The sequence below is a fragment of the Mastigoproctus giganteus genome, chromosome 4, assembly GCF_048544385.1.
Source record: "Mastigoproctus giganteus isolate SK-2022 chromosome 4, ASM4854438v1, whole genome shotgun sequence".
Taxonomy (NCBI): domain Eukaryota; kingdom Metazoa; phylum Arthropoda; class Arachnida; order Uropygi; family Thelyphonidae; genus Mastigoproctus; species Mastigoproctus giganteus.
The window spans coordinates 40819570-40843689 of NC_143578.1; the positions used below are offsets into that span (position 1 = coordinate 40819570).

At 33.2% G+C, this 24120-nt stretch overlaps 1 protein-coding gene across 1 annotated transcript in view; it reads left to right on the forward strand.

Annotated features, from left to right (window-relative positions):
* LOC150086646 (telomerase reverse transcriptase-like) overlaps window positions 1-24120 on the forward strand; it is an 83952-nt gene that overhangs the window by 16110 nt on the left and 43722 nt on the right. Inside the window, exons 3-8 of the mRNA XM_090372216.1 lie at window positions 1445-1564; window positions 7046-7105; window positions 13277-13380; window positions 15400-15493; window positions 19544-19636; window positions 22929-23093. Of these exons, the coding sequence (XP_090228342.1) occupies window positions 1445-1564; window positions 7046-7105; window positions 13277-13380; window positions 15400-15493; window positions 19544-19636; window positions 22929-23093 (636 nt within the window). The remainder of the gene's footprint in view (window positions 1-1444; window positions 1565-7045; window positions 7106-13276; window positions 13381-15399; window positions 15494-19543; window positions 19637-22928; window positions 23094-24120) is intronic.

The window sequence follows — 24120 nt, forward strand, 5'->3', positions numbered from 1 at the left end:
AATAATTTAAAACTCATAATGTGTTCCTCACTGTCAACTGATGGGTAGTCTAACAACCCAGGATCGCAGTGGTGAACCCCAACCCGACCCCAGAAATATCAATGTTAGTGATGGAAGATATTTTGTCATGAACACGAATTTAAAATAGGAGCAGAATACTATAAAAATACGATAAAAACAATGAATTAAAATCCACTAAAATTTCCTCCCTTGGGTGGACCAAAACTTTTCAACAAGTGTCATGTTCACAGGGTAGGAATGAAACTAACGAGATTTGTGTGTGTTCAGATCTTATAAATAGGAGATTAGTCTTTGGTATGCATACGTTCAAATGACCACAAATCAGAAATAAGAAATGGATGACGAATGTTAATCGAGTTTCTTTGAAATTTCACTTCTAAAAGTTTTGGCGATCAATAACTTTGTATAATTATGTTGAATATTTAATTTTGGCTTCATTAAACATGAATGTGCGGTTTTCATTTATCGCATGGAATGCTAGTTCTGAAGCATTCGCACGTGATGCACAGACTGAGGCTTCATGTTGCTTAACCCTTGAGTTTAAAGTACATCTGGTAGATCCAATGTAAGTAGAATCACAATCCTTACATGAAATGTGGTAGATGAGGTCATGTAATTGTTCGGAAGATGATAGTACCAAGTGATTTTTTTTTAGTGTCGCATATAATTTATGGCCCGGTTTTGCTATTTATTTTCATTTCTGTACCTCTAAAAAGGTTATTAATTTGTCTATACCAGTGTTCAACATACAGTATTGTAATAAAATATTTTTTATTAATCCTGTTATTATGTTTGTTATTGATTTTGTCTTTCACTTCTAATTTAATACTATTGATAGAGGTAATAGGGTATCCTCTGTCTAGAAACCTATTCGTCAGTTTTTCTAATTCTATCTGTTGGGCAAGTTGTGTGGTAGAGTATTTGAATGCATTTAAAAACTGATTTAACGTGATTGACCTTTTAAAATAAATTTTCTGTTTATACTCCGGCACGACAACCAAGTCAGTGGAGTTTACAATAAATCGTCAATACAAATATTTATCGTATTTAGTAGTCACGGGCTTGAACCCCGGTCCACTCAAGGAACGCGTGCTATGCACTCTCACTCCTGACCACTGGGCTACGTCAGGCCTACAAAAAATTAACCCTTGTCATGAGTATGGGTGATAACTGTTATAATGTAGGAACATCCCCGTATTCATAGGTTTACAATAGATACTGAAATTAATATTTTCATCCTCCCTTTTAAGCGTGAAAATTTACACTTCACGCTTTATTATAACAACAACAAACTATTATTGTTATAATCTATAATATTCTGTTGAAAGATAACTTTTAAAATCTTTAGTAATTGGAGATGTCAAGTTAATTTGTATGAAAAATAGAAAAGAAAAAAATCATGATTTTTAAATTGTATTAATAGGAGGAATTTTTAAAATTATACAAAGAAGGTAAAACACTAGGAATAGCTTCCATAAGATTTGTACCAAAGCTGGAGACTCTACGACCCATTATCAATATGGGGAAAAGGATTAAAGCAAAGGTAAGTGAAATTAAACAAATTGCATACTTACATTCTAGTTATTTATTTTGTGCTGCAGCCTATCAGTATATGAAATATTTGTAGTACTGAGTAAAATTCATTTCTCTCAGTTACTAAAAATGTGGACTAATGAAACTGTAGAAGATTCTACACTTTATAAGGAAAATTAAAGCTTTTACAAGTAGATTATTTATGTTTTTAAAATTGGAAAAATTTAAAAGCATAAATAAGCGTGGCAAATTAATAATGTATATCATTGTTAAAATTTAGCCCTAATATTTTTATTATTAGCAGGCATCATTGGAATGTCATAATTAAAGAAAAGAAAGCAAAATGTAAATAAATAAATTTTAGATTTCTATTTATATTTTACAACCAGGGGTTATTCATCTGTTTATAGAGCTAAAAAGTGATAACATAAATATATATTTGGTGTCATAAAATTCCATAAGCCACAGAAATCTTTAATCTGGCTTCAAGAATACTACCACTGCAGATTAAGCAAAATATGTAGTTAAAATGTAAAAAACAATGAATCCATCAAAATATCATATAAAAAATATTGAGCATTTGCTTTCTTTTATTTGTAGTTTATAATTATACTCAAAGGATAAACTTTTATTGTACATAATCATTGTACATAAATGTACATTCACAGAAAGCACTAACAGCCACCACCACCAATATGCTAAATCAGGATATCATGCTAAGCGATAAAATTAAATTAGAAGTTAAATTAGCTTATTAAATATCCTATTGGCACTTGCAAGGAACTTCTTTATCAATTGACTCATAAGGAAGTTTTTTACTAACAAGTATTTGGGGTCCTGATGTGAGGAGCAGAAAGTGGACATTTGTAAAAATTCTATTCAATGGAAATTGAGAATAAAATCATTTCCTGGTATCCTTTTCCCACCTTTTGAAAAAATATGGAAATGATATTGATAATTATTTGTTTATAGAAAAACCTGATATAGTACAGGAAATCTTGCATGAGGTTAGATAATATAAATGAAAGATTAATGTTTACTATTGAAAACGAAGAAAATCAGTGTAAAAATTACTTCAAGTTAACTCTAATGCAACAAGGTAGTATCATATTTATGAAAGTCTATCTAAACCAACAAAAAAGGCAGTTACCTTCATTTTCATAGTTATAGTCCTATATCACATAAGAAATTAATTTTAATATCCCAGTTTAGAAATGCCTTTATATATTCCTCTCTCAACAAGGGTTTAATGCAAGAAGTAGACCTCCTTATAAATATGTTTCTAAAACAAAATTATCCAGATTGGTTAATATAAAAAGCTCTTAAATCAGAAAAGAAACATCTAATTATAAACAAAGAGTAGTTTATGGACCAGATTACCATACATTGAAACATATCAACAGTCTTTAAAAATATATTTAAAGATTCAGATCTAAACTTAGCCTTTGCTATTTCCAAAAAGATATTTTATATTTAAAAAAATATTGAAAAAAAGGGAAAGTTAATGATTTTGATTTCAAACAGGAAACAAAAATGGTATATTCTATCCCATGCAAACAGGAATGTGATTGAATGTACAAAGCTAGTATCTGAATTTCTTTATATGCTCAATTGCAAAAACATAAAAACATTAAATGTGACCAATAAAAAAACAGAAAAATTAAATGAAGTGAGTTCTGGAGATGCCTACACAGCAGAAGCTGTGTAATCTTAAAATTTATCTAAAAATACAAGATTACATAAAGGAACAGGGAAGAGAGATATTGGCTTGTGGTGCCTTGCTTATTCTTCTATACACAAATCCCATAAAACAATTGCATTTCTGAGAGATTGCAGATTATAGGAGTTAAACCACTCACCCTACAGTCTAGATCTAGGGCCACAATGATTATTTCCTCTTCAAAAATCTGAAGAAACACCTGCATGGGAATCAATTTTTGAATGATTGTGAATGATTGTTAATGGCTTTTTAAAGACCAGAACAAAGACTTCTTTTTTTTCCCCAGGTATTTTCTCTTTGCTCCCAAATTGGAGGATTGAACTCAAGGGGATGTAGATATTGACAAAAAAAATTCTTTATTACCAGAGTGGATAATTTTTTGAATGATCCTCATAAATCCTTAAAGGAAAACTCCAAAAATCATGTCACTGTATACAAATTGGTGTTTATTCTCCCTTTAAGAATATGTATAAATCTTAAGGGATAAACTTTCAAAACTGTGAAGTATAAAATCATCACTCTATAATATTTAAATTTAAGAAAATGAGCTTAGAATAACCCTTTGACCATCTGTAATGAAGTTCATTTAATTCACTTCTTTCTGTGGTTTTTTTTTATAAAATGGGAATTTGGGAAATGAAAAGACAGTCTTTTCAAATAGCGATCTCTTATGCTGGGAAATTTTTACTACAAATTTACTCAGTGTTGCTCTACAAATAAATAAAATTTTACCAAAAAAAAATGTGTACATCTATTTATTTGTAATTCAGTGTCCACTCTCCCACCACTTGTCCATTTCAGTGATTATTGTCACCTCATTAGTGGGAACTAGACACTCCCAACAGTCACTGTTATAGCTATTTAGAAGAAAAGTGATGCCATAGGAAAAGTATAAAACCCTAATTGGTGTATTAATTATTATAGGTGTATTAATTTCTGTTTTAACTTAGTTTTTGTCACAAATAGTTCTTTGATGAGCTACTATTTTTGCAACATTTCTAATTGGATTTTCTTCAGGTTGGTGCCATCTTGGGATACTTATTTTTGTTTCAAAGCTTTCTTTTTTGGTTCTTCAATTCTTAATTTGCTCGCACCTCCATAGCCAGGTGGTCAGGAGCAGCAGTGCGTAGCACACGCTTCTTGATTAGACCGAGGTTTGAGCCCGTGACCACCAGATACAGAGGATGCGGAAAGGTCAGGGAATGACCACCGCATATCCCCGGAGCAATATGGCCTTAGTTGCTAATGCTCCTAAAAAAAAAAAAAAAAAACCAATCTTAATTTGCTGAATATTCCATGATGTAGGTTACCATAGCATAAGGCCACAGCCTTTGATGTGTGTGGAAGGGGAGAGATTAGGAATTATTGAATTGCTATGCCTTTTGTTTCTTTCATTGACTAAGGCCTTTGTTTCTGATAAGATGGTGCTTTAATAGTTGAAATCCTCTTTATGTAGTTTGTTTTTAGAGAGTTTAGCTGTCTAACATATAGCTGATAAAGGTTTTCCAAGTACATGACAAGAGAGATGAGAAATATCTCGACAAGCTGGTGGTATCTTTGGTTAATGGCCTTTTATTTCACTTTATTTTATTTCTTTTTTCACCTTTTGAGTGCACTAGCTTCAGAGGAGATAAAATAGAGTCCACATGCATGTGTTTTTTTGGTGCTTTCTGAGATATTCTTTCAAAAATCAATGCAGTATAGTATAAAAAAGAAAAAACTACTGATTCTTCTGGATAAGGAAGGGACAGAGCATGCTAAATGAATAATAATATAAAGCTAAGGGTTAACATTCCAGTTAAGGAACATCAATACCTAAGCGGTGTGGGTATTTCACCTTTGGTTTAAACAATTGTGAATCATACTATACAGCTGGAGCATTCAGCCATTTTTATCAGTATTTTATCATACATATTAATACATGTAAAAACTTACATATGAAATGTATTTATTAGTATAAGACAGAACTACGATGCTCAATTGGTTCTACGTTGTATTTCAATATTTGTAGAAGAATAAGAGAAATTTACCTCAATATGATACATAGAACACTTCCTAATGACACTCTAGCAAATAAACAAAAATAAAATTGATGCAAATTAATAGTTTTCAATTAACAAATTAAAACAAGTTCAATGCAAATTTTGAAAAAAAGACTTCCCTTTCTAAAGTTGACAGGGATTTTCGACTATATGTCTAGGAAGTATTCTACATATCATATTGAGGTAAATTTCTCTTATTCTTCTACAAATATTTAAATACAACTTATAACCTATTGAGCATCGTAGCTCTGTCTTATACTAATCATATTCATATTTTAAAATTCTTGTTGACTATTTCATTCACTTCTCTTCCTCTCCTAGCATAATCTATCAATACACACAATTATGAGACTTTTTTCAAAATTTGCGTTAATTTTATTTTTGTTTATTTGCTGGAGAGTGTCATTAGGAAGCATTCTACACATCATATTGAAATAAATTTCTCTTATTCTTCTGCACAAATATTGAAATGTATTTATTCATAAAATAAATGGCATATTTGTTGAATATTAAATACATTTAATCAATTTGTTGAATATTAAATCAGACTACTGCTCTTCATGAACTAATGTTATTAGTGGAATCCCCCAGTGTTCGATGCTGGGCTCATTATTGTTTTTTTTATTATTATTATTTATTAATGATATTGATGAAGACATATCAGGCTCAATGTCCAAGTTTGCATGTTGTACAGAAATTGACAAGGCGGTTAATGACAGTATGTTACTGCAACAGGATCTAAAAAATTAGGCAGATAGACTGAGAAATGGCAATTGAAGTTTAACATTGATGAATGCAAAGTACTGCATATGGGTAGCAGTAATTCCAGAATAATGTACTGATTGTATGGTACTACACTCAGGGTAGTGGGAAATGAAAAAGACCTGGGGATAATTATGCAGTCAGATAGGAAGTTCTCTGAGCAGTATAGGCAAGCTTCCAGTACAGCTCATGGGTTTTGTCAATGATATACAGAAATTTTTCTAGCAGGGATAAGGAAGTGATTATCCCATTGTCAGGGCATATCTTGAGTATTGCATACAGGTCTGGAGGTTTCATTTTAGGAAGGATGTAGAGCTGCTGGAATGGGTATAGAGAAGGACAATGAGATTAATGAGGAGGTGATAAAAGGTGTGATCTTACCACAAAAGGCTTCAGTTCTGCAAATTGCAGTGTGTTGAAACTAGGCACCTGCAAGTTAAAATGATTGGGGTGTTCAAGGCTTTGAATGGATTGAGCAGGCTTTAATGCTGATGGGATTGTTCCTCCTGCTCAGACTACACACACGAGGGGGGAATAAATAAAAATTGAAGAAGTACCATTGCAGAATAGATGTGCAGAAGTTTGCCTTTAGCTAGTGGGTGGTTGATTGCCAGAACAAACTTCCATCGGTTGTTTTGGAAGCATATAGCTTAAATAAATTCAAGGAAGAAATAGACATACTATTGGAAGGAATGGATAGGTGAAATTGGTGATTTTTTTTTTGAGCTGATACTGTATAAGCTTGCTTTCTGGTATCATTTGCAACTACTAATACTAATAAGAAAGAATGATTAGTTCAATTCAGATCATAGGGTAGTCTGGGATCAACCTGCAAGATAGAAAGATAGGAGTGAATATTATATAATAATACTCGTCTTTTAACATAAATATATTGTTAAAGTGTTTATAGATTGTGTTATTCTTTTTCTATTCTGTGTTAAGATATATATTTATTTTTTGAATCTAGGATAATGAAAATATACATCGCTTTCTGAGGAACCTGTCAGCAATTTTTCAGAATATTCAGGTACTGTTTTTGTGTATGTATTTATTGCGACTTAAATTAGTGTTCGAATTGTGAATTTTAATTAGAATTAAACCATCCCTTAAATGATAGTGTAGATATTGATATGTAAGATGCTGTAAGATTGCAGATGATAGAGTGGTTGGCAGGGTAGTTAACAGTAGTTTTGGTATGCTACTACAACAGGATCTCCAAAAATTAGGCAGGTGGGTTGAGAAATGGCAATTAAAGTTTAACCTTGACAAATGCAAAGCATTGCACGTGGGTAGCAATAATGGCAGAGTAATGTACCAACTGTGTGGTACTGAATGCATGGGTCAACAAATGCTGTAAGATATGGTTTAAATTTTTTGTTTTTATATATAGACAAACAAATTAAAATTTGACTTCCTTTATTATAAGAGTGATGCATTTTTATATATTGTTTATTTTAAAAGTAATAATGGCATCATAAAAATAATATATTTATACTCCTATTCAGAAATACTTTTAAAAAAAACAGGAAATTAAAAGAGAAGGATGATCGAGAATGTATAATTATTCTGCACACAATGATGATTTCACATTTATTTGCATCTTTTAAGATAAATGAGTTAAGAGAATAGCAGACTTTAGGTAGCAGTACTTATGTACCTTCTAGTTCAGCAAAAGATTGATTGTGGTTCTCCCAAGCTTGAAGTTTGATCTCATGCATACTCTCTTTTTCACATTAATTTTCACAAATATAAATGGCTGTGGTTCTGAGATAACATATATACTAGATCAGTTCAATACATTGATATAAAAAAAAAAAAAATGCACAGCCCATTATTAACTGTTGCATGGGTTTATCTGCTGCACTAAAACAGTTACAGTGAAGTTGTAAACCTCTATGGCCATGGTGGCTTTACAGAATAGAGAAGAGTATAAACATTAAATAGATTAAGCAGAAATTTATTTATTTAATAGTTGCAGTATTTGGTATTCTATTTATCTATTTTTAAATATCTCTTTACAAAAATCAGATGTGAAAATCAACCTACACAGCTGCTTAGGTTATATGCTACCCTCCAAAAAGTATATGGACATCCCTGTTTTCATAGTCCATTACACTTTCCTGGATAAACTAGTGACTCTGGCTAGTATATAAAGAAGGCATATGAGATACACAAGTTAGTTGTTATTGTTTGATGTTACATTGCTGACTTGTCAGTTCATGCAATTGCTGACAGCCTACACGATTCAATGTCAACTATCTCAGTGATGTTATCATGAAATGGCAACGTGATGGTACCACCACTATGACCATCCAGCAACACACAGGAAGACCATGGAATCTCACTCCACGTGACCAGAGGTACTCGGAAAGGAGTACAACAATCTCATTAGACATCCTTGTAAAACATCAACCAGGAGTTTAAGGTGTCAGCAGGGGTTTAGGGTTGTGTAAACACAACAGGAGCTTCACAGCTTTGTGTCTCCACAGTTCTTGTGGAAAAGTAGCAGTGCATAAGCTATACATTGCCAGCCTCAGTCAGTGATCTCATCTTGCATGTGGCAACAAATGCTGTAATTAATCCAGACCAGTGTAAATCAGTTCTGTGGAGTGATGAATCTCACTACACCCTATTCTGATCACTTCGGTAGGCATGGGTGTGGAGGATGCTTAGAAAACATCTGCTATCAGAGTGCATTGTGCCAACAATAAAATGTGGAGCTCTTTCTCATAGTATGGCCTAGGACCTTTGATGGTTGTGCTGGGAACCGTGAACACTAATGCCTATTATGTAACAATTTGGACAATTCTTTGGTACACACCCATTTTTGTTTCAGTTGGATAATGACCTCATGCCATAGAGAAAATGCTGTCTCAGAGTGATTCAGGGACACAAATATACAAAAGTTAGAATGATTGGTACAGATTTTCAATTTGAACCTTGTGGAACATCTGTGGGATGAACTGAAAGAACTTTGGGTGAAGGACAGGACAATGCATTCCACATCAGTAGGTCATCTGGTTGTTCTTCAGGGAGGACTGTACTAGCAAAAGTGTGTTGTTTATTGGTAAAAAAAAGCCTATCCAGGAGGGTGAGAGTGTGTCATAACAGCCAAAAGGAGAGACTGTCATGCTACTGAAATGAGTGACAGTGATGTCAGTGTGTCATAGCAGCCAAAGGGAGACTTGCATACTACTGAAGTGAGTGGTAGTGATATCAGTATGAAACTAATGCGTGTCAGGATACTTTTTTGGAGGGCAGTGTATAAGGTTGTTTTTAATTGCTGTCATAAGTGTACTTTTAGTATTATTATTGGCAGTGGAAGCAAGGGAGCAAGCTCATAGAATAAGAAAAAATAAAAAACAGTAACCAGTGTCGTTTTCTTCCCTCACTAATAAAGTTTTATTTAATAAAATGTTTAATAGATAATTTATTTATTTATGCAGTACCTGTGTAATGCTTATCTGCATTAGTCAGTCATATGTCATATTAGAAAATGTGTGGAAGAACATGCTCAATATACCAGATTCAGTTACAATCTCAGAGGTAATAGAGCACTGCATTACACCTTCAGCCTTGCTAGCATTAAAATCCTTTCCACGGATTCATTTACAGAAGGTAATACATGGAAGCATTTTTCATATAAAATTTCTTCCCTCTTCCACCATCAGCAAAGACATCACTCCCCACTTACATCTATGACAATTTTTGATTCTGAGTCCACTTTCAGACACATCCATGACCCTGCCAGATGCCAACCAACCTTATTCTGCACTCAGTTTAGTCACAGCAATAGATTCTCCTCATTACATAGTGTGTTAACTTTTAGTTCACAAATCCACTCCCTGACAACTCGCACTACCTTGAGCCGACCCTCACCTCACCTGTCATAAGTGAAACAAGATAAACATGTGCTGCAATGATGGTACTACCTCTCAGGCATTCCTACCTTTACTATCAACAAACTGTACTATCAACAGAGTCAATTTCAAAAAGCAATTTCTCCCTCATACATCCACTAGATTGGTGGTAAAGAAAGACAAACCTAGTTGCCTAATGGCCCATGTATCCTTATGACTTAAAAACTGATTTCTTTTTAAAAGATCTTTGTGTTTGTTTGTTTTTTTTTTTTCCTATATTCTTATACATCCAATTAATATTTTGGTTAAATGCATAAGTTGTTAAATCTTGAGTATAATAATTCAGACTACACAACCACGTAGATTATAAAGAATGGAATAGTTTACTTTAGTGAGAAAGCCAGCAAAAATGTATCTGGTACACATTATTTATTTATCATAATATTGACTAGCAAAAATAAAAAAAATGACAATGAGAAATATTATATATGTTGCTGATATGGTCTGTTTGACAAAGTGAATAATCTAACATGCATTTAAAAAATATATATGTAAACTAGTCTTAATGTTTTTTTTTAAAGTAATATAATTAAACCATCCTTGTTTTTGTGTATTTGACCAGAAGGGAAAAATCAAAAATTTATGGTCACATAAGTTGTTGATTATAATAATTTAGTCTATTCAACCACTTAGATTATGAAGAATTTAATGTTTTATTATGTTGAAAATGAATTTGTATTTGTTTGTTTAGTTTATTTCATTCATTATTTCACTTCAACAAAATTTTAAATTACTGTATACCTTTGACTCTCCCAAAAAAAGCAGTGACTACCTATCAGAGGTGGAGTTATCGTGAAGCTAATGAAGCGTGAGCTTTAGAGCCCCTCCTTTGTACAGGCCACTTCCAAGACCCTGGGAGGGGCTCTAGCAATGTGTTCACATGGTCGTATGTTTTTGTAAAATTTGCAAAAGTAAGATATTTTAACCACAATCGGTTGAGACCACTGTCTCTTTCCTCTCCAACTTCCCCTCCACCACACTTCTATCTGTGACTTGATTCAACAAAGTGAAACAAGTTCTGGATGATTGTAACCTGCCATTGGTCATACAACAATGCAGCTGTTATGAAAGGTGAGGACAAAGGGCTGCAAGCACTGTTTAAAAACATTAATAAGTACACAGAATATATGCTGTGCACAGCTCATTCCCTTAATCTCGTCGGAGAAAATGCAGCCTCCTCAGTAGCTGAAGTTGTTGACTACTTCAGTATTTTGCGACAGTTATGTTTTCTTTTCAGGTTTGTCTCATACAAGGAGTATTTTAAACACACATGCCAACTTGGATTTTACTTTAAAGAGTCTTAAGTGTAATAAGCAGTGTCGGATTAAGGTATGAGCTAGCAGGGCTCCTGCATGGGGTGCCATTCTTTAAGGGGCACCAAAAAGAAAACAATGAGGCAAAAATATGTATATCCTCAGTAAAGGGTGCTGAAAAATCATTCTGCTGGGGGCTCGGAAATATCTTGGTCCGGCACTGGTAACAAGATGGTCTGCCCATTATAAAATTGTCCAAGCCTTAGAACTTGGGTACAATGACATTTTAAGGAGTCTAAAATATATTTTCGAAGACTTGGAAGAGAAACCCGAACACAAACAAGATGTTAAAAGTTTATTCAAAAAGTTGATAAAGCTTGAATACACCATTTTAACTGCAATTTGGAAATACATTTTGGAATGTTTTAAAAAAAAAAGTGAGAAATTACAGACTCCTGATTTCGACGTATATGAAGGGTACCTTCCTTTGTCATCTTTAAATTTATTTATTAAAGAACTGGGAGAAAATTCAGATAAAAAATTAAAGGAATATGAAACAAAAGCGATATAAGTCAGCAATGAAATCAGCAGAAATTATTCTGACATTGAGAAGCAAATTGTAACACACATTTTCAGATCATACCAAAAGCAGTAATTCATCAAGAGGAAGAGATAAATTTCGAATAGAAGTAATGAATAGGCTCTTGGATTGTTTGATAACCCAATTAATGAATGAATCATATGAACACATTGAAAAAAGATTTAAATTTCTTGCTTATTTGACACGAAATACTGATATCAACAAAGATAACATAAAACTCACTAGAAGTACCGATTGCGAAAATTTCACAATTTTCAAATACATCTTAAAAATGCTACTAAAAAGGGCAGAATAGTAAAAAGTCCACTAAAAACTTGCCTTACATTTTATAAACTGGTTGCCTCCCCTGGTACCTCATCTCCATGTCTTTAATGTCCTTGTGAAACCTCTCACTTACACTTCCTCAGTTTGTGGCCAAAAACAAAAGGAATCAAACTGTCAGGAACTATTAGAATAGGATCTAATAGCTATTTCTAGGAAGAAATAGCTATTAGAGGAAGAAATGGCTTCAATTTTAGACCACTTCCAGCCCGATCGGTTAAGCCTATCGTTCACACTCACTGTTGAAAAAAAAAATGGCTTCCATATTAAATAGATAGATAATATGCCACTACAACAAGGACATCAATGACAAACTGATTAATGAGTATCGTTAATTCTAAGAGTATTTAAGATTAGCCACTGCAGAAGAACACTTGAAATACCCTGAAATCTTACAGCTCATATGTGAAAGAAACTTGATAGAGGTTTCCCAGATTTGACAACAATCCTAAAAATTTACATGACATTATCCATAATGAGTTGTGAAGCTTGAAAGAAACTTTTCTAAACTATCAATAATAAAAAAACAAATTTCAATCAATCATGCTAGAGGAAAGACTGAATTATCTTTCTATTCTCTCTATAGAAAATATTACAAAATTGTTGTCATATGAAGAGGCAATCTCGATCAAAGAGTATGCAGCCAAAAAATTTAGGAAAAAAAGTATTATAGAGGTGTGTCAGTCAGTTAATAAAAATATTATTTTTCTGAATTTTGTAATTTGTTGTAATTTATTTTCTCATCCTGAATAAATATTTCCTTTCCTATTTAATTTTGCATTTGTAATTTTGTACTCTTTTTCTTAAAGAGGGCCCCAAAAATTATATAAGCTTCAGGCCCCACAAAACCTGGATCTGCCCCTCCTACCAATGTACCAGAACATAACTCCATGCAAGGTTGCCATGTAATATGCATTAATTTTAAATTTATTAAATTAATTTAAAAATTGAGTTTATACATGGATATTTCAAGAATCCAAGTTTAGAATTCCTTTATCCTTCCCATAGGAACATTTAAAGCTTTGTTATTTTTAAATAAGTTCTTAGATCTCCAAAATTTTGTGTTAGAAATATAAAGTTTCTTAATATTTTATTTCTAATAGAAAAATCATCCTGAGGTTCTTGGTTTTGGAAAAATATCAATAAAAGATGTTTACAAAGAGCTGAAAGCATTCATTCTCAAAAGAAGTGCGGTTAGAGATTCGGGGTAAGAAAATGCTCTTTCCAGAAATAGTTATATTTTAGAACATCAGAATTATGTAAATTTTATTGAATCTCTTTGCATATCATATAGATAAATAAATATTCAATTTCTGTTTATAATCTGTACAGCTACCCTAGTCAGAAGAGTTTACAATATTGCAACCATTTTATTTTTTCAGAAAATCAAACGGCTAACAATGGGTTGTTTATTTTTGGCAGTGTATGGACTTGATGTCACTATGTGCATGCCAGTAATTATCGCCTCAGGACTCAGCTAGTCTGAATTAGTCTATAATTAGAAACAAATTTATTTTTAATAAAAAATTATCTGGGATTATATATTAGTATTAATATTGCCAAAATGATGCAAAGAAGCAGGCTTATATAGCAGCAGCAGCCAAAAAAGAAAAAGTATAACCAGTGTCACCATTCCTCACTCCATTTACCTATTTCTTTCAAGAAGTTTGCCAATTCCTTTTTAAATTCAAATAAACTTCAAACCCTCAAAAAAGTAGGTGGGAGTTTTGTCCAGCTGGTGTCCATGGTAACTAATGGGTCATTAGTTAATTATATATAATAATACATAAGAACTCAATATTGACATTTTTTAATACAAATGCCTAGCGAAAAGGTTAGTGCAATTGCATCATGTTTTTTTTTTCTTAAGTGAATTACCAAATTGGTAAAATGATATTGTTTTTATCATATCTCATATTGTGAATGCCTTCACAATGAGTTGCCTGGTATTGCACTACCTCGAATAAGTAATGCTTCACCAATGAAGAAGACTATTGTTACTTATGTTCTGTGGACCCTACCACCCAGACAGCTGTTTCAAGGCTATCTGGCCTATCATTGGTGAGTGGCTAGGTACCCTGGTGTTGTAATAGTGACAACCCAGTTATGAAGTATAACTCCACAATATGAAAGATGCCAGATGGTGTATAACAGTTTAAACTGCAAAAAGTTTGGTAGGGCTATAGCCTGAAGGTATTCACAATATGAGAAATGATAAAAATGATGCCATTATACCAATTTGGTAATTCACTTATGAAAAAACATGATGAATTGCACTAACCTTTTTGTTAAGTGAAATCTTTATGTAGGTTGAGGCTATAGCCCTACCAAACTCTTTCAGTACAAATGCTTAGTTATTAATAACTCATTTTATTGTGAAAGGGTTTACATCCATATTTCATAATAGTGCATGGAAAAGAAAAATCCTTTTACTAAAGGCATTTACCTTTCATGATAATGACAGTTATACTTCTTATAAGGGCAGTACTGCTTATATATTGGACAGCAACCAGACAGTTCATGGCGATAGCATCATTACCTGAAATTTAAAGGCCATGGTGTAAAGATTGTCTTTTCAATACTTTATAAATAAAATATGGGGTAAACTCTTAATTAAAATGCATAATTCGTTAATTGAATTAATGCATTTCATTTTTACAGCTCTGTTGATGATAACAGTTAATTTTTACTAATCTTTGACACCTAAATGATAAGTAAAATGTTTTATTTTGTCTACATTTTACTTTGTCTCTTTCCATCTATATTCCATGTATAAGGAAAATCAAAGAAATTTGTTTTATACAACAATTATAAATTTGTGTTTTTATTCTGTATGGCCATAGCCAGGGAAGCTTACAACTTAATTTTAACTGTTTTATTACAGTTAATAATCAAATTATGGGTTGGAATGTAGAATAATAGTTTTTTAAATCTGGTGGATCCTAGTACCCTTCCAGAAAAGTGGTGTTATGTTATTGGAGAAGCTATCAATATATTTGAAATGTATTCAATATAATTAAGAAGGCAACATTGGCTGCTGAATGCTGTTATGCACTATATGTATCACACTTGTACTGTTTTTATTTATTTTTTTATTTTATCCAGTTTTAATTATTCATTATTATATTGATTTTTTTATGTTTACTTTATATTAAAGTCCTGTTCTGACTTTCTTTTCTTGTTCATAAGACAATTCTTTTAAATATTTGTTTCTGTTTCCTTTCAGTGTTTTATATTTTGTGAATATTGACTTACAAGACTGCTTTGGTTCTATGAAGCATTCTAAACTTATGAATGTTGCAGGAAGTACTATAACAAAGGTAAAGAACCGTGTTTAATATTTGCACCTGAATTTAAGTTTATCAAAGTGAGTTAGTGACCATTTATTTATCTGGCTCCATTACATATGAATGACACTTAAACAACATACTTGAATCAAAATATTTATGTGAAAATGCAAAATTTGAAGTGGTTTTCAGCTTGAAAGGCCCTTGATGTAGCTCTCTTTCTGTACAGTAATGATAACAGTTGAATGGAGAAATTTTAAATGAAGTCCTTGCTGTTTGTTGGGAAGGAAGGTTATTTGCAATTTGGTGATTGGGCACAGTTAATCCCATATAATAAAATAAATTAAATTACACAAGCTCATCTTTGGAGCAAGTAAGTTAGTCTACTGTTGTAGATTAACTTGAAGTTTTCGTAAGATCCAAAGTGGCACATGCTATACAAAGCTTTGTTCTCTTCAAATTGATGCACCAAACAAAAAACTGTCCTCATTTAAAATGAATGATAATTTCTTAAAGTAAATAGAAATAACTAAAAAAAAAAAAAAAAAAAAAAAAATGATTTGAATATTTGAAAAAAGAAAGGACCTGACATAGCCAAATAGTTAGCCCAAAAGTTTAGTGGTACATGCATTTGAGTTTATCATAGTGGAAGATCAAATGACCACTAAATACAATAATGTTCTTTTGTTCTCTGTCTTCTAAACTCCTCTTATCATGTGTGTGACTGTACCAGATTATAAACATTAATTTCTGGCACTGCAACATGGAAACATCTGTAACTGCTAAATGACAATGTTATCCCATGGCTAACATTTAGTGGCTATGACCATTGCTCTTCCACATCATGTAGAAAAGGTCTGAGTTTAGTTCCCATTGATAAATGTGATCTGAACTCAGAAGGATCTTTTATTAGGATTGTTTTTTTTGTTTTTTTCCCCTACATTATGACTGAATTACTTGGTCTCAGGCAAGCTTGTGGTTTTCCACCCAGAAATTCTAGTTTTTGATCTTTCAAAACAGGCAAACTAACCAGAGTATACACACAATTTACAATATACTGATTCTTGATGGCCTTAGCTACCTCACTGCTCAGCCTAAATAACCTAATAATGTTTTACTTTCTTACAAAGATGAGAGAAAGTACTAACCAAAAAAATAAAGAACTGGTTAAACATTTTCTTTCTCTCCTTTAGATCAGAAAGGAGAAATTTTATCAGCTCATTAAGATCACAACAATTTCCAGCTTCTGATGGGATAGGAACTGATTGCTACATTTTCTTATAAGCAGAAGTGTTTTTGGGCAAAACAAAAATCCCCCACTGATCATAACTGTCATCTTTCTACTCAGTTCCATGCAACTTTTGTCTCTATAAAAAAAGGAAATTTCCTAGAAAGGGAACAGGACTCCATCTTTTGGAGTCTTGCCCCCTTCCTGTATGAATATTTAATTTTGTCCTCTCAGACCGAATGCTTCCCCTCTGCTTTATCTCTCTGCATGGTTTGAACATGTAGTCAGGTTTGACAGCCCATCCTCTCTTCCTAATCTATCCATATTTCTCTCTGATCCTTTCTGTGTAAATCTTATATCTGAATTCTCCTTTAATTCTTATCCCAAAACGGCCATTAATAGCTTGCCACTCTCCAATGTTCTATCTTTGTTGTAAAACTTGCTAGTGCTTATATTTTAGAATTATTAGTCTATTTGACAGGTGTTTAACTGAAAAAATCTTCCCTCCATCTTAATATGGGTATGCTATCTTTCTTGGACTCTCTAACCCTAAACTACTTAAAAGACCAGCAGCCTATTACCATATTCCCCTTTGTGCTGAAATTGTTTCAAAGATCCATTCTACCTCTTTTAATCTCACACATTCTATCTCCTCCTTTCTCTCTCACATTTGTTATGGGGAAAAAAGGGTGTCTTAACCTTCACTAATCTTCTAGAAACTTTCTTGCATCTGATGCCATAAACCACAAGGGTCATCTTGACCAAGTTTATGTTGACTTATCATCTGCATTTGTTGCTGTTTGTCCATCTTCTTTACCTATGGAAAAATTTTATGGAATACAAGGTAATCTGCTCTTTTCCATACAGGAAGCTATTCTCCATAGAACCCTTCTTTCAGAGTCAAATAACTCCTTATTAAAAAAAGTATATGCTAAAATTCCACAGAATGACACTCTTTCTGCCCTTCTCTTTTCTGTCTTAATTCCAACACCTGCTTATGTCGATGATATTAAAATTTAAGCTGTTTCACCTCATCCAATGAGCAAAATAGTTCACATATTTCATTATGCTATTGCTGCAGTTGCTAATTATTTTAGCCTTTATAATAGAATAGCAATTGCTTAAAAAACGGTACTCACCTTGAATAAATCTGCAGTAGTATATTGAGAAGAGGTGGTTAGTATTTAGGTTGAATTGTTAGCTAAGAAACTAAGGGGGGAAAATGAAGAAAAACGGAATTTTAAAATAAGCGCAAGGAGGTAGAAGTGTACACATCCGATCCTTGGTTGTCATTGAAGAGGGAAGAAGTATTTTGAAAGCTTGAATAAAATAAAATAATACGATCAGGCCAATAGTCATTACGAAGGACTTTCATTAAATAATAACATCGTAATGACTATTGGCCTCATCGTATTATTTTATTTTATTCAAGCTTTCAAAATACTTCTTCCCTCTTCAATGACAACCAAGGATCGGATGTGTACACTTCTACCTCCTTGCGCTTATTTTAAAATTCCGTTTTTCTTCATTTTCCCCCCTTAGTTTCTTAGCTAACAATTCAACCTAAATACTAACCACCTCTTCTCAATATACCACTGCAGATTTATTCAAGGTGAGTATCGTTTTTTAAGCAATTGCTATTCTATTATTAGTCCACCAATACGGTATTATAAGATTTCTAAACTTTTATATTAGCCTTTATACTAATCCTGATAAGTTTGCCCATATTTTTTTTCCCGAGGAAGCCTCTCCTTTTAATCATTCTCCTCTCATTGAAACTCAACCTGTTAAATCAGTTCTGTCTTATAATAATCACATCAACCTTCTTAAAACTCTACCTTTCTGTATGATGTAGGTAGTGAAACAGCAGCTCTTTCATGTCTCCAACTCAACATCATCCTACCCTATTTTCTTCTTCCTTCTGTGTTATATGATGCTGAAATCTGGTCAGCTGCTGCTCCCTCTCACACTGAGTCTCCTCTCAGTGGAATATCACCTATTAATGTGGGTGAGCCCAAAGTCTGCCAATAATTGTACCATGTCTCAACTACAGTGACAGAAAATTTAAGTTGGGTTCCACTAAAGAAGTTGCTTTAAATAAAATGATTAGATGCAGTATTCTAGCTCTTTTCAAATGCTTGGCAATCTCCTTCTACTTGGGATAAGGTTGGCTAGCATATTCCTCCCCTTCCCAGGAGTGCTAGGCAGATGCCTTCATTAATTCGTTTGTCTAATCAAATATTTTATTTTGATGGGTTTTTCCTTATACATCATTAATTTATTCAACATCTCATTCAGCATATGCTTGTTTCCAGAAGACCTACAATACTGCAAGGAAAAACCCATCAAAATAAAATATTTTGATGGGTTTTTCCTTGCAGTATGCCATCCCAGAAAAGTTTGAAGATAAGATGGCATCAACAGTTTTCTTGTAGTATTGGAAATCTAGGAATAAGCATATATCAACATTGAGATGCTGAATCAAAATTGTTCAAGATTTTAATGCCATAAACCCTTCTGGGCTTAGCCATAACAAATATGTTATATCTAGTTAATGGTTATGTAATCCTCTAGGACAAGTGAACAGATATTTTTTTATTATTTAAAAAGATTGTCCATTTCTGATTAATTTAAACAAAAGGTGGAAAAATCATAGATTTTAAACAAATATTGTTTTAATTTTTTTTTTTTTTTTTTTTTTTTGTAGGCATGTCTATGAACTTAATTAAATTCTATTTTAGTGAAAAGTCAGTATTTTATACTGCCCAGTTTGAATCTCACCCAGTTTTAATAAGCAATATTTTTTGTTCTTCAGAACAGTGTAATTTTTTTTACCTGTTTTATTTAACATTCAGATTCAGAATGACTTTCCACTTAGGCTATTCTGGTTGCTGAAAGACTTTCTGTTGAAAGAGAAAAATGAAAATATCAAAAATAGTAATGTTTGGGTATTCTCATTGTGTTTTCTTTATGAACCTTCAAGATCATTTACTCCTTTTATATCAAAGTGTCAAACAGAACACCCTTAACCCTTCTCTCATTGCCTCACTTGTAAAAACTAGGGGTCAGGAAGTTTTTACATGTGCAACAGGGAAAGGAGTTTTAAGGGAAAAGGAAACTGCTATTCATTGTCACTACTTATAGTCTGCTCGATTTGCAAATGATAGGATTTAGACAGTATATTGCCAGGACACTCAATCCATTATAAAAAGTAAATTTTAATTTGTACAAAATTTTTTGTTGGGTAAAAACTTAAATTTAAACCCTGAAAGAAAAGTTGCTATATTGTTCATTCTGTTTAACCATATAAATGCAGTTTTTTGCCACAGTATTTGGAAGTAGATACTACACTGCATGCAAATAAATTTAATGCATTTATGTTTGTTTACATTATTTGGTAATTAAATTAGAAATTTTCATTATCATAATGAATGTATGGAGTTGCAGTTTCATGTGGTGTATACTAATTTAGAGATGATATCATTAATAGAGCTATTTTTTACGCTAAATATTATATCACTATTACATAATTCTATTATATTAATGATAATGTATTAATATAATTTTTATAATGTTTTAATGTTAAACACTTTATAATGTTAATTATAAAGTGTTTTATAATGTGTATTAAACCATATTATAGAAATAATGGATATTGCAAAGAAAAATTTATAAAGTGTCATTCATTTTTGGAAATCCTAATTTTTTCAAGAATATTAGGTAAATAAATTATCCCTCATTGCATTTTGTCAATTTTTAATTAAGAAATATGAAATGTACAGAGTTGTTAAAATTAAAGTATCCCTATGTAGAGGGCTCTGGAAAGTGATAAGGCTCGTACTGAAGAGAAATTTGGACAACAGGTACAATAAAGAATGCACTCGCCATTTATTGGGAAAAAAAATTTGTTACAAAATTTGTCACTGTATGCCGCATAACTATCCTAGTTACGATTATGCAAATAACTTACTTTATTTGCATAATCGTAAGTTATTGCCACAGTGTCACTACTCAGCTCTACTGTACTGTATAAAAGCAAAGCAGTCTCTTCAAAATCATACAGTAGATGTTTGCCTGCACTACAGCAGCAATGCCAACAACGTTGCAGAAAAAGGTGCTATTAGTGAAGCTGTACTATCAGAACAGCAACAATGCAGCTGCGGCTATCAGAGAATTCCAGCGTCAGAGGCGCATAAGGCCCACGTGCACCTATGACTGTTTGTGCTGTCTGCAAAATAATTGCGAAATTTGAAGCGACAGGACATCTTGGTGTTCAACCAGGTAGAGGCAGAAAACGAGTGGACTCCTCATGTTGAAGATGTGGCTATGGCTGTCGTGGATTTATTGAGTCAATGTCCATGTGGTAATGCAAGTATGCCAGCTGTTTCTCGTGAAGTGGACATGCCGTATTCCACTGTAACGCTAGTAATGCATCAGGTGTTACGGTACTATCCTTACAAGATGCACATGCTACAGCAGCTAAAGCATGGTGATGCAGATATTCGTTTCACATATGCACTTCAGTTTCTGGCGCAAATGATAGTGGATATCATTTGGCCATGGAACATCCTTTGGAATGATGAAGCCCACTTCTGCTTAAATGGACAAGTGAATACGCACAACTGTCGCATTTGGGCAACAGAAAACCCTCAAGTTATCCAAGGGCACCTCCATAGCCAGGTGGGCAGGAGCAGCAGTGCGTAGCACACGCTTCTTGATTAGACCGGGGTTCGAGCCCGTGACCACCAAATACGGAGGATGCGGAAAGGTCAGGAAATGACCACTGCATATCCCCGGAGCAATATGGCCTTAGTTGCTAATGCTCCTAAAAACTAAATAACAACAACAACATCAGGTTATCCAAGAGGTCCTGTTGCATTCTCCAAAAGTGGCAGTGTGGTGTGGATTTATGGCCACATTCATGATTGAGCCATATTTTTTTGAACAGGTAACACCAACTGGACCCCGCACCTGTTCCGTCACTGGACAATGATATTATGAAATGTTGGCAAATTTTGCAATACCAGAGCTGCAACAACGTGGGTGCCTTCAGGATACCATATTCATGCAAGATGGTGCACCATCCTACATCCACCGTTGTGTCCAAAGATTGCTAAGGCAACACTTTACAGATGAACTGGTCATCAGCCGTTGTTTCTAGACATCTTGGCCACCTCGATCACCGGACCTTGCCCCATGCGACTTCTGGTTGTGGGGTTTTTTGAAGAACCAGATGTATCGGGAAGGATGTCAAACTCTGGCAAATCTGAAGGACAGCATTAGACATCATGTGCTGGCTATTCCAGGTGACATGTTACATTCTGCTGTGGTGCCTCCATAGCCAGGTGGGCAGGAGCAGCAGTGCGTAGCACATGCTTCTTGATTAGACTGGGGTTCGAGCCCATGACCACCAAATACGGAGGATGCGGAAAGGTCAGGGAATGACCACCACATATCCCCGGAGCAATGTGGCCTTAGTTGCTAAAGCTCCTAAAAACCAAACATTCTGCTGTAGTAAATGCTGTTCTTTGAAATGGAAACTGTTGTTGACCAAAATGGAGGACACATTGAACAATTGTAGCACTGTTCAAGTGATTTGTATTGCTACAGTGCCATATAGTGACAAATTTTGTAACAATTTTTTTTTTTTCCAATAAATGGTGAGCGCATTCTTTATTGTACCTGTTGTCCAAATTTCTCTTTGGTACAAGCCTTAGAACTCGCTCCAGAGCCCTCTACATAGGGATACTTTAATTTTAACAACCCTGTAGATGTATGTTGAGTGAAAGGCATATGTGAGAATTAAGATTTTAAGAATAATACTTCATTCCATGTAAGTAGAATTATTGGTTTATTGGTTCTATTCACTCAGAACCAAAAATAATGGTTTTATTATTCATAGAGTAAAAAGGCTGCCATCTTCTGGTTCTCTGTAGCAAACTTAAAAATAGCTTTGGACAAAAAAAAAAAAAAGTACACCAGACCAGAAATAATTAAAATCCATTGGCCAAATACCAGTGAATTTTAATATATAGATTATGTTACACTAAGTTCTTAATTTCGAAAGTGTATTTATATGAATAGCTCTTCATTTGTTATATTGGCAAATGTAAAGGTGTTTACTCTAAGTGTCCTCAGTTGTTTTTAAATTTAGGCACATTTTTTCTTCATTAATAGAAAAGTGTATAAATAACCGTATAGTGCATTTTCAATTCTAATGTATATATTTTTTATTTTAAGTATGGAAAACCTGCATATCGAATTCGCAAATTCTGTATTCTACAAGTGAAAAAAGAACGTATAAATGCCAAGTTTGTGAGACAAGCAGCTGACATCTGTAGTTCATTGACTTCACACATTAAAACCATGGCTAGTACAATCACTAATGCTATTATTGTTGAACAGGTAAGAATTCATGATTATGATGATATCTTAAATCTAAAAAATGAAATTTTTAATAACTGTCAGTTTTACTTTTAGTTTAATCACATTAATAATATTAATAATATGATTCTATTTGACTTTAAGTTTCTCATTGTGAAGTTGACACATCTAATAGGTTTTTAGTACCTTATTAGTCTTTAGTGGCCAACTAATTGATCCTCTTTCTTTTCCTTTTACTTCCATAGGCTACAAACTGTCAAGTAGAAGAATTTTGCGCTCTTGGAAACGGATAAGTTTTTTGGAAAATTTTCCAATTTTAATAAACATATTAAATTGTGTTCAATAAATAGTTTAATGGTTCTAGTCAGTTTCATTAACCTATTTTAAATTTGACTAGAAATATTGTAAGTCGCAACTTAATCTTCATATAGCTCTTGTATTGGTGATTTGTTGTGAATATCATATCACATAAACACTTGGGGTGGATGGGATCTATACAGTTATATTAAAGGAGGCAGCAAAGGAGGTAAACAAACCCTTAGCGATTATTATGAGAGCATCTCTGGATTCAGGGGACGTTCTCATGGACTGGAAATGTACATAGTATCCCAAATTCACAAAGGGGATCAAAGGGTGACATGAGTAATTACAGGCCTGTTAGTTAAACTTCTGTTGTGGGGAAAATAATGGAGTCACTGATTAAAGAAGCATTGCAGGATCATCTAGACAAGACTGCAGTTATAGTTCAGACACAGCATGGGTTTGTTAAAGAGAAGTTTTGTCCGACCAATTTGATTGGATACTATGATGTGGTTAGTAAGGAACCGAATGTAAAAAATAATTTTGATATCATATACAGTGGTACCTTGGTTTGCGAGCATAATTCGTTCCGGAAACGTGCTCGTAATCCAAAGCACTCGTATATCAAAGCGAATTTCCCCATAAGAAATAATGGAAACCCAGATGATTCGTTCCAAAACTCAAAAATATTCATATACTGTAAAAATGATTAATACAAAATAAATACCTTTTTATATTTTTAATATTT